We start from the raw sequence: 12,056 nt of genomic DNA, 5'->3' as shown, positions 1-12,056 counted from the left end.
ACAGTTAAGGTTTTTCACAGGCTGCTAGCATTTAGTTAAAACCCTCCCGTGGAGTAGTGCTAATAGGAGGCAAACTTTACTCGATTAGGAACAGTGTGACCAACTTTTTAATGCTTGGTCTGAAATATGACCCTTTTCTTTGCCATCAAAGTTCCATTCTAGATAAAACGCCTTCTATTTGCACTACAAACGCAGTCATGGTGTAAGAGCAATCGCCCCCCCCCCCCGGAGAAAATCAGACTCCTTCCTGTCAAACGCACCGAAAAGGGGATATGATGTGTTTTTATTCAGTCTTATCTCAGTCAGGAAGCTACTAATATGAGCAGAGTGCTTTTTAGTCAGGCATACAGAACCTCAGGCATGGTGGAAAAAATAAATAGTGACCACAATATAGATATAACAGGCACATAAAATGCTAATTTCTGGCAATGAATTACTGTAGGTATATATTGGGCATTGTTAAGAACCTCGCGATTCGATTCTGATGCTTTAGGCTGCGATTCAATTCGATATGGATTCTTTGGGGTTGCAATTCGATTCGATATTGATTTAAATGCTCCAATATCGTGAAGACAACAAAGGCGGCAGAGGGGGGAAAAACACTCATCGGGTCTACTAACATTCACATTACTACAACTGTTTATGGGATTAGGGGAATAACTGAAATAAAACAGCATTTTAACAACTATACGACGGCGCTTCGCACGCTGGGAAATCCTGTGATAGCGAACCACCATGTTTTAACGATCCCGTCAAAATAAAAATAAAAAATTAGTGTGTTGTAAAACTTTTGACTGGTGGCTACAATTCAAATTGACCCGAACTGGGGAACTGAAAATTATATGCGGTCTAAATGGATCCTCTGAGTATCTGAGTGGAGCAGCCGCTGGGAAAAGCTCGTTATATTTCCCTGGGCCAGTATGTTATGGACACTGGCTATTTACTGGCATAAACACATAGTGACTGTACACGTCACTTGTTTTCCTGAATACAGTAGCAGCGACTCCTGCGATTCTCGTGTCCCAAGAGGAGCGTAACTATTCAAGCCTGCTCCTCACTAAGAACCATTTGTCTTTGCTGGAAAGCATAGCGGGCCAATTACAGCACCGGCCCCGACATACTGATGCCTTCATGAGCTGGCCGGCAGCTTCAGGTAACTATGATGGATGACGTAGGTGACTGGCCTTACGAGGCTTCAGGAAAAAGGTTGATAATTTGATTTGGGGGGGTGGTTCTCAATTTCACTAGTCAGGACACTATTTATGATGCACAAAGTATTCAAGGTTGGAACCAGCATGGACTTTCTGGTTATCTCCTCAATCAGCCTGTTGTCAAGATTTTTTTTTTTCCCCACAGGAAATTACAGTACATTTGCGATTCACGAGGCCTTTTTTTGTACTTTTTCTGTAACACCCTTAGATGCCACACGATAGTGCCAAAGCTCTGGATAATAGGAAACTAGTAACTGATGTCAAGGAAGTATGTTGAAGTGATACATCTTGACGTTTCTAACATGTTTTCACATCAGAGAGAAGCCAAGATTAGCCCGGTTAGTGATAGTTATGGAGCATACTCGTATGTCTTTGCGCTGCTGAGAGACTATTAAAGAGCTCAAGCTAACAAAAGATGGCGGTCTTGTCATTATTTGACAATTGGTATTACTGTAGTTAACAAACTCCTGCAGTGACTGAGTGTGAAATCTGGGGCTGTTTAATTGAACACAAAGCTTTTATTCAGTTCCATGTATGACAAGAGGTTGATACACAGGTCAATTGTACCTGCTGCCTTCTAGTGGAAGAGCATTTATGTGTTCTGTCGGCCACTATGTCACTGGCATAGTTAGATCAACAAAGAGTCATTATGATTTGTGACCTATATTTTTAACACACAAAATGTCAGTGGTGGCCTGACAACCATACCATGTGATTAATAGGGTAGAATAAAACAGCCCCAAGACCAACAACCTAATCTGAAGGGTATGATCAGAAACAATGAGTAGGTTGTCACAATTAACGTCATGTTAAAATGGAGAATGCTGATCTTACCTCTGAGCAGCCAAGGAGGTCTCGCTTAAGCAGACTGAAGCGGCCATCACTTCCACCCGGGAAGAATGTCTCTCTTGACCTCTCCATGTGCCGATGGAACCACCTTAATCAATTCTGGGATGTCATTAAAACTAGTGTAATACATTTGACACAAAACTTCTTATTCTTTATCAATTTCCAATCAACCCATCTGATCTTCCTTCATTCCAATCAGCAAATTGATTTGTTCTTGTTGATAGCAAATCGCAGATTTTTGTACGGATCAACATTGGTTCTTTAAGTCTGCTTCCTTGTTTTGAGGCACCTCCAGCAAACACTCATAGTTTGGTATCAATCACGTTGACGCTCTGGCTTAAAGGTGCGAGTGCGCAAGACTGGTCATATATCAAAAGTGCCTTTAAAGAAACAAGAAGAAGGGTAATATCACAGTAGCCGGAGGCATCAGAGAGGGAAAGCGGATGGTTTCGAGTGACACTTGCCTGAGAGAAGATCAACGGAAAAATATTGACAATTTAGTTTATGAAGATGAACTGCAAAGATCATTGACCAGTTTCCTTCGTTGTTCAGGCAAATAATGACAAAGTAATATTGGATCCACCCAGAACGAACACACACACACACACACATACACACACACACACACACACACACGTCATAGTTTGTAGTTTAGTTTCAACTAAACTATTAATATAGGTAATTATTAAAACTTTTTGGGGGGGAGCTTGTCACTTATTTGGATTTTTCCACTATTCCCAGTCGGGCTTGATCCCTATCCCCTACAGCTAGCAGGGGATTACAGTACTTAACCAAGATTTTGAATACAACATCTAATTAAGACTTCTATTCTTTTAGTTTTAAACTTCATTCTTGTATCATTGCAATTCAGAAATGTAAATCCAAAGTTTCCTGAACGTCATGTACAAGCTCAACTACTCTGTTGCATGTCTGCATTTACTTAAAAGAGTGACGAATTATATTAATCAGCACATCGAAGCGTGGGGCATCCCTCACGTGCAGCAATAAAAGCATCTGCCTGACCGAGTAATTACTCTCATTTGTCTGCGTTTCATGCGCAACCAAGATCATTGGCTAAAAGAGTCATAGCACTGGTACAGCCCGTCCATACTATGTAAAACTACCACTGATTTACTAAAACAAATACCAATCAAATGCTGTAGGACAGATGACTTTTATCATGAAACTAACAGGTTTCTTTTCACAACTGCATCACAAGTTTTCCCTTCAGAGCCTCCTAATTTAAGAACATTCTCTTCAACATAAACGTGCTAAAAATCAAGACATCTGTCAAACTTAACATTTGGCTTGACTGGGAAATGCCAACCTGCATCAACAAATGTTCATGATCGATGAAAGCAACTAAAAGATCCCGACAACCCTCACACATAAAAACAGGGTGGAAAATGTACACACTCTTTGACTGTCCATTACTCTTCTATTTTTTTGTTTTAACTGCAACTAGCCCAAAATACATTTTGACATCATGTGACTAGGACGACCCCTAACAATTGAGCGTCAAGCAGGATGTTCTCAGGCCCAAGTGGCCATCAGCAGGTTGCAAGAGATACAGCCAATGGAAGAGTCACAGAAAGACATTGAGGTGGATGTCCTTGGAAATTTGATGGATCAAAGGCCTGTTGCAAATTTTGCAGCTCAGCTCCTTGTTATAGAACAGCAAGTTGTGCAAAAAGTACTGAAACAGTGAGCATAGTTGGGCTTGCATTCAACTGTTCAGAGAAGATCAAATCAAAGTTGACCTGTAAAGGTTATAGTGTATCCTGTAAATTCAGCGGAAAGCCAAATATCTCTAACGTTTTGTAAGTAGTGTACTGTATAGGAGTAATGGCCAGTCAAAGAGTGAGTTAATCTTTTAGGGGACACACTGTCGCTGTATACAATATAAGGATGGACGACGATACACACAGTGCAACATTCTGAAGGTTCCGTCACTCTGCAGTCCAAACCATTATGACTCAAAATCCCAAAACTTAATTGGGATAGGACATTTTAGCCGCCACCTGCTTCTTTCGCCAGCAGCGACTCCACCATCTTGGGTAGGAAAGCTTCCAGGAAATGAATAAAGTCCTGAAAAACTCCGGTCTGGTCGCTACATGGCTCCAACCTCAACACTGCCTTGGTGCTCTCCGTCTCACCCACCATGTGGGCCCGAACCTTGAACTCCAGCGGTTCCTTGAGGGCCTCGTCTTTCTCGATGATGCGATCGGTAACTTGGGCCTCGAGCTCCACGCAGCTGCCCTCGGGCCGCAGGTCGGTGTCTTTCATTAGCTCGCGCCTCACTTTTCTCCTGCCGGCCCACACGCTGTGTTTCTGCACCCACAGCCAATGGGGGGGCTCCCGCTTGCCCCTTTTGGATATCCTCGGCTTTTTTCCTTGAGGGGAAATGGACGTGTCACTGCCAACAGAGAGTCGGCGCTTGGTGCCCACCGCAGCGGCTTCGGTGGGGGACTCCGTGCTGTCATTCGCCGATGTGTTGAGGGAGCCCGAGCTGGTCTCCATTTCCACTGATACGTCGGCGGCCGAATCCTCTGAGAGGCCGAAACCCGAGGAGAACGCGAGATGACATCTGAGAGCGCTTTGAAACACGCACTCCACAGAAGCGCACACCTTCTCGAACCACACCAACCGGAAATCATCTCTCGCCATGTGCATCTGACTGCGGAGGGTTTCTGGGAGTGCGGAGGGTTTGAAAGGAATGCTGATGTTCAGCTCATCTGGTTTGGTTTGTGCAAATCCCCCGTTGGGGGTGAATAAGCGCACGAGACCCCACGACCTTCCCCTTGGTGGACTTGCGCAGGTACTGGAGGCTGCGGCAGTACTTCTCGGCCTCCTGACACGCCGTCTGGAAGCATCGCTGAGTGCGCTCATTCAGGTTACCTGCTACATTGTGGGAAAGCTCGAAGGGGTCCAAAACATTGAGTGGGCCCAGTCTTGGTCCACTCTGATAGGGCTTGGTGTTTTTTTCCTCCGCTTGAGCTTTGTGACAGAGGAAGTCTGTGATTGGGAGCGCACGCCCCTCCCTCGGAGATATGACACTACTTGCAAAATCAAACTTGGCGTAGAAGGAGAAGAAACCAGCCAAAAGAGTGCCTGGATAGAGACAACATCAGAATTCATTTGATCATTTAGACCAACTTTAGGTCCAAATCACATATTTAAATTAAATTTGGGGGGGAATAAATAAATAAATCACACCGCACATCACAAAAAGCATTTATATTAAAATAATGATAGATACTATATTAACTGTACCTTTTGCCATCTAATGGAAAAGCATTGTTCTGCCTGTCACAATAGGTCACTGGCATAGATAGATAAACAATACATTATTTGGAGACCAATTTAAGGGGAACTTTCCAATTTAAAAAAATAAAATAAAAAAAAAACACTTTTTGTCAAATTTGCTGAAACTGTCAGTATGATCTGAAAGTAGTACATTAGTAAAATGATCTGTGAAAAAATATCTGACCACTCTGGCCCCATCTTATACCTCTATTTTAATTTTGAAGAAATCACGCCTGAGGAAAAACAACCAATTAGAAACAGAAGGCAAGACTGATGAGGTGTCAATCATTTGCCGTGCACTCGCAGGTCCTGCCAATCTGTTGAAGGACTTACAGAGATCCTGGGTATTTCCACTGGGGGGTACCGCAATAGGCTGACTGGGGAAGGTGCAGTTCCATCCCTCAATCACACACTCCTCCTCCTCACCTACAAGGTCAATGAACACATCCACACATTGGGGTTTGTACACAGCAGCCCAACTTGCAAATGTATAATTCTAATGTCAATATATGAGTCAATTTGACCTATTCAGAAACATATAGTTTTAGTTGAAAATGTTGTATTAGTATTCCTCTGTTTCCATATCGAAACACACAAAATACAAGCACTGTCACCGTTGTGATGCCTATTCAGCATTTAGATTTGTAGCATTACAACGATTCGCTCCCGATGCTGCACTTACAGGCCATGTCTTTAAGGCGGGCCACGGTGGGGAGAACGGGAGGCTCACAATTTTGCAGGAAGAAGATGATGAGCAGCGTCAGAGCGTAGTTGTTGAGCAGTGGACCGGGACCACTGGGGTTACCTTTGTGTTACAACACAAACCACACACACACACACATACACGTGTGTATTTGACAGGCTGAAAGTGCAGGGCCAATCCAAGTTGTGGATGTAGTAGGGCTGCAACAAACGATTATTTTAATAATCCAGTAATATGTTGATTCTTTTTTTCAATTAATCGATGAACCGGATTTAAAAAATACTTTTTCGATTTCTATCCATCCAGCCATCCATTTTCTGTACTGCTTATCCTCACTAGGGTCGCGGGCGTGCTGGAGCCTATCCCAGCTATCTTTATCGCATTATTCAAAAACAGGACGTTATTTCAAATTGACACAGAACATGAACAAACACAAATTAATTATGATTCAGTTAGTGCCTTGGTCCGTAACAATTTTAAGTTAAACAAGGTCTTTAAACGATTAATCTATTATCAAAATAGTTGTCGATTAACTTCATAATTGATTAGTTCTTGATTAAAACGATTAATTGTTGCATCTCTACTATACAGTAATGTTGCTTTTAAGTGTTAAAGAGATTTTACTTATGCTGTCGTGGAACAATACACCTTCAGCAAGATCAAATGAGTGAATTTTATCACAGTGTTCTTCAGTTAAGAACAAGTCAATCTCAGTTGGACTTGTATTTTAGATCAGGAATAGTCGTCTGTGCTTTTAACTTCCAAAACCAGAATATTGTATTTTTTTTTAATCGATGCTAAAATCCAAGGTGCAAAGCTTCCTGCTCAAGGTCCAAAACTGATTTTTTTTTCCTTTTATTTATTTATTTTTTTTAATGGACAGATGGGCCAGAACCTTTGCAAATGAGGTAAAAAAACAAACAAAAACGTTTGTTTTAATTTTTCAGTACTTTTTTTATTGATTGAATTTTAATTAACACAAATAAAACTATGCAAAATTCTTAATTTTATGTATACAATAAATTAATCAATTATTTAATGAGCTTAACGGAAAAATACACCGATTCACCAATTGTAGGGTCGGGGGGATTTTTAGGCAGCGGAATTAATGCAACGACTATTACAGGACACTAGATCAAATAAATGCTCAGTGGGCCATTACTGGAGTGAACCATAACCTCTGACTAAAATGAATCCAAAATAACGACAAGAATACACACGTAAGGATCTACTGACATCTGCTGACCGAAATATGAATCCACAAGCCAACAAAAATCTCAATGAGCCCTTTTTTCCCCAAGATGCACAACATATTAAAACTAGTCATTTATAAAACTAAAATTATAAATTTTAAGAATAACTTAAACCGTGAATTTGCTTATAAATTGACTAAATAACCCTGAAAAGGACACCTCTCATTACTTTTACCCTCGTTCTGTTTAGGTGCATTTATGCGTGTATGCTGGCTGTCTGCGTGCAGTACAACGTTGTCACTCAAACAGCAGGAAATGCAAATGGAGTGGTCGCGTTACCTAGTTTTTCCAAGGCTTCAGTTTTTCTTGCAAATCCCTACAATAATCTGATTTAGGGTATATTTTTCTGTAATTTTGCATGTACAAATGTCATGTAAATTTATCGATTCGCACACAGACCCACCGCTGGCGTGGTTGCGTGTGACTTAACTGTGATCGGCATGGATCATATATTTTCTGGAACAGAAAATGTGAATGTATGACAGAAGTTCTACTACTACCAAGGCAAATTTCATGAACGATCGCAACTACAAATGCCTGTTTGTTGTGCTTTATTTATTAGCAAGCATTCCGATGATCTTTTGAAAACAGGATAAAGATTAGGAAAGTTATTAAAGTTTCGTGGCCACCTCTTGTAACTTTAAACCTCCACGCATTGGCTGAGAAGCATCAAACAGATAAACTTTTATAAGGAAATAGGGGACCAGTTTATTCAGATTGAGAAAACGAGCCCGTCATTTAGAATGAATTGATTCATTTACATACGCAAAACGAAAATTGGTCGACGGTGACTTTGGGTATACACTCAACTTGTGTACAGAGTGAGAACATTTCAACACAATTATTAGTGAATGAGGCCCAATAAGTGTATCTATGCAATAAAAATTCTCAATTATTATTTTTTTCTATTTACCAGCCAGCTGCTTCTGTTTGGCCCAGTAGCGGATGGTGTACACCAAAGGCCTCAGTCTTTCTTCTATTCCTGAACAAAGCTGAAGGAAGCGGGTGTTCCTTACAGCCAGTCTGATAAGACAAGATCAGTTTAAAAACAAAAACAAAAAAATTGTGACATTTAAAAAAAAAAAAAAAATCCTACAAATTCCCAACACTGACCTGTTGTTGACTGTGATGTCCCCCTGCAAGTTGAGCACACGATGATGAAATTTGACCACTGGAAGACGGGCACTGCTGACCACGTGGACTTTGTGCACGCTGGGGACGCAGCGACGCAGGATGGTCGCCACCAGGTCCAGAATCTCGGCGGGAGAGGCCGTGGACAGGTCGATGTCGGACAGGATGGAGTCCTCGGAGCGGCCGTCGTCTGACGTGCACTCGGCTGCCTGAGGCGAGAGGAAGACAAATAATTTCAAAGTGGAAAATGCACACCCATTTCATGACTCAATGTATTTAGATGAAGGTCAGACCTCTGATGTATACTTGGCATGGGCCTGGAAGACTTTGGTATTCTCCAAATCCAGAAACAAGTCCAGGTCGCAGGAATGAATACCAAACGTGTTGACAGATGAACCAAAAGGCAAAATTTGGCTCTCTGAAAGCCATCGGAAAAGTGAGGAAGTATGTGAGGGAGGGTTGCTCATGACATAGTTGGGGAAAATACATTTGACCATTTTTCAATTACATATTTTGGATCAGTCTAAAATTCAATCATGAAAAATATGTCACTTTTGCCACAAAACAAAATGATCAGTCATGTTCTCATTTTTTAAATTTTTTGATTTGTGATTGCCATTTGAAAATAAAAAGAACTAATATTACACGGATTGTTCTTACCTGGAAAAAACTCCACAAAGACCTCCTGCAAGAGTTGCACCAGCAAGTTTCGGGCCTTCTTCTCTGTCTCCCCAAGCTGGAACCGGTTCTCAATGTACTGCATCTGAGCATTAACCTGAAGGACAACCCACAAAAACACCACACGACCCATTAGACCCTTTTGATCTGCCAGTGAGGGGACATTTCACTGGTTTTAGACAACCTGTATTGGCTCCCTGTGAGATACAGAATTGATTTAAAGATTTATTTTACAATTTTATAAAACTCTTGCTGGTCTTGACCTCTCTTAGTTAGCTGAACGTCTTAAAGCATACCAACCGTCACAGATCCTCAGGTCCTCTGGAACTAGCCTTTTAGTAATTTCCAGGACCAGAACTAAGACCCACACTGAGGCTGGAAATAACCACATGAAGGGGGATTTATGTAATATGACTATTTAGCTTTTGAGGTTTCCCACACAGAACATTTTAGGTAAGGGAAAGCCACACGCCGAGTCCACAAGCAAAAGGTGCAGCTCAACTTCTGCATAGCAGACGTCACAGCTAACCCTTTAAAAACCATTTACATCGTATAATTACTTACAGAAGGCAGTTGACAGATTTGGGGTTGTAAGTGGTCCAGCAGTTGTTGCAGGTTCACTAGGTCACACTTCTTTTTGGGGATGTACTTGAATTCCTTCCGATCTCTGGCTTTGACACGCAGTTTGAGGCCTTTCATTTGGTGCTCGACGCAGGACAAGGCAGCCTGAATGCTCTCTGTCTCACTGAACTGCACGATGGCAAACACGCCCTGTAGATGCAGAAGGTCACAACAACACAGGAGCTCTGGACAGGCACAAAATGTAAACACAATAAAAATCACAGTTTATTAAGTACAGTCACCTTACCTTGTCTTTGTCCATGATAACATCGGAAACTGTCCCAAATTGCTGGAAGTAGTCACCCAGGTCAGCCTGCGAGATGTCAGGCTTGATGCCGCTGACAAACACGCTGTGCTGCTCCTGGGTATTCCTGGTGGTTCGCACATTGCTTAACGTCTGGTGTTTCCGCCCTTTGATATGCTGATCCACGCTTGACTCTAATGGACCGTCCCAAAGAAAAATCAGAAGAGGAAATACAGAAAAACAATGTTAGAAGATGCAACTATTACTGTAAATACAAGTGCCAAGCTTCCACCTATGAGAACAGTTACCATCTATATGACAGATTACTTAAAATGCAATTGGTTTGTGCATCGGAGGAGAATGTCAGCGCTTGACATGCGCCTTCTCGGCAGCGGGCAAAGCACAGTTTCTGAGGAGAGGAATGTCCGCGCTGTTCGGCTGTCGCCGCTTGTTGCTCTCATGCCTTGATCGGCAACGATCTTGCAACAGGACTGCCGGAGCTGGTGGACTGCCTACAACGGTGTAGGTGCCGTACTGCTAGACTAGTTGAGCGAGGAGCGTCAGTAAAGTGGCCTGGAAGGGTTGAGCGATGCAGAGCTGGCTGGGACTTGAGGGCGGCGACATTCTTCCTGTATGTGGATTGTGTACATATTACTCGACACAGACGCTACAGTTCCTGGTTTACTTCGAACTTTGCTTGTGGCAAACAGGAGTGATCATGTACGCTGTGATCATTACATCTCCACTGTGCTGCAGACCTACTCTTTCATCTATAATCGCTTCATACAACAAAGAGCGTGTTTGGATCTACGTTTTATGTTCTTTTGTATTGTTTTTGGAACTGTGTCACATTTCGGCCCTATGTATGTCCCACATACATGAGGACTGACAATAAAATGCTATCCTATCCTAGTAATCTGACTGTGGCAAGTTAGCATAAATTCATTGTTGGGCTCGTGCATTTGGTACCTGTGGCTTAAGTGGGGATTTAAATTAAAATATTTATTTATTCAAAAAGATTATAAACAATCTATCATACTAACCAGAGATGCTGATTAATAATTTTAATGTGTGCAGATCACTAGACGTTTTTGGCTTCATCAGACTAAGCAAAGGAACAATTCTGACATCATCAAGGGCCAGCAGCCTGGCCCTGTGAGGCAAATTTATTATGATTGGTCAGAAAGAAAAGGGAAGAAAAACAGTCCTAATAATAGTATAGTTAAATAAGTAGAACACATTATTCAGCACTACTGATTCTGAAGGCCTTGGGCAGACTGGATTGACGTCACATGGCAACACAGAGGCTGAAATCGGATTGAATAGTGCAGCAAGGAATAAATGTATACAATTTAGGTTGTAAATGTATGTCAGTGTATACAAGAACCGTATAAAAATTGTGCCCATACAAATAATGCATGGTCTAATTAAAAAAAATGTTCATCATTTCGACCACACTGAGAATGTTACCATTTGTTACCTCATGTAGCTACAGAATTAGCAGATTTCCAAATTTCTTGTATTACATAGATAGCTGACGAACAAATCTGTACACTGTACACTTATCTGCCTTTTATGGGATAATTCAATATTTACACTGTGATTTTGCTGTTAAAAAAGGGTTAATGACATAATACAAAGCTCAATAGCGTTGCTTACGGTTTGGTAAATTGACGTTGCACAGGACACAGTGAAAACCCCTCGGCGTCGCTTTTATATCGCTTTCTGATTCCATATCGGCAAATGTTGATTTAAAGTGAGTTTAAAAAGACATCAAAATGATAAAAGGAAAACTCCCGTCATCCATGCGCCTCTCAAATCTCCCTCCAACGTGAAACAAACGTTTGTTCCGTGTCAACCTCGAAAAGGCTTCCGGGTGGTTACAATTCCGCCTCAAATGTTCCGTGTATAAAATGACATAATACAAACAAGTATGGATTTTAAAGGGAAATTAAGTTTCATTAAACCTGTGCAAACCTCACATGTTGGGTTTAACAGTGAAAACTGTTTTTAATGCACAATTCTGTAGCTTAAGGACGGTGGTTCACCTTTACACAAAT

At 41.6% G+C, this 12,056-nt stretch overlaps 1 protein-coding gene across 1 annotated transcript; it reads right to left on the bottom strand.

Annotated features, from left to right (window-relative positions):
- Nucleotides 1–3,215: 3,215 nt before the first annotated feature.
- Nucleotides 3,216–11,876, bottom strand: tut1 (terminal uridylyl transferase 1, U6 snRNA-specific). Its single transcript, XM_061706401.1, is given in 11 exon segments — nt 3,216–4,853; nt 4,855–5,171; nt 5,700–5,792; nt 6,049–6,171; nt 8,236–8,345; nt 8,436–8,662; nt 8,747–8,871; nt 9,114–9,228; nt 9,696–9,902; nt 10,000–10,190; nt 11,656–11,876. Coding segments are annotated over 11 exon segments (2,367 nt in total). The 5' UTR covers nt 11,732–11,876; the 3' UTR covers nt 3,216–4,070.
- Between the last annotated feature and the right edge of the window lie 180 nt (nt 11,877–12,056).

This window comes from Phycodurus eques, chromosome 19, assembly GCF_024500275.1.
Source record: "Phycodurus eques isolate BA_2022a chromosome 19, UOR_Pequ_1.1, whole genome shotgun sequence".
Lineage (NCBI taxonomy): Eukaryota > Metazoa > Chordata > Actinopteri > Syngnathiformes > Syngnathidae > Phycodurus > Phycodurus eques.
This window is presented reverse-complemented; position numbering and strand designations above follow the sequence as displayed.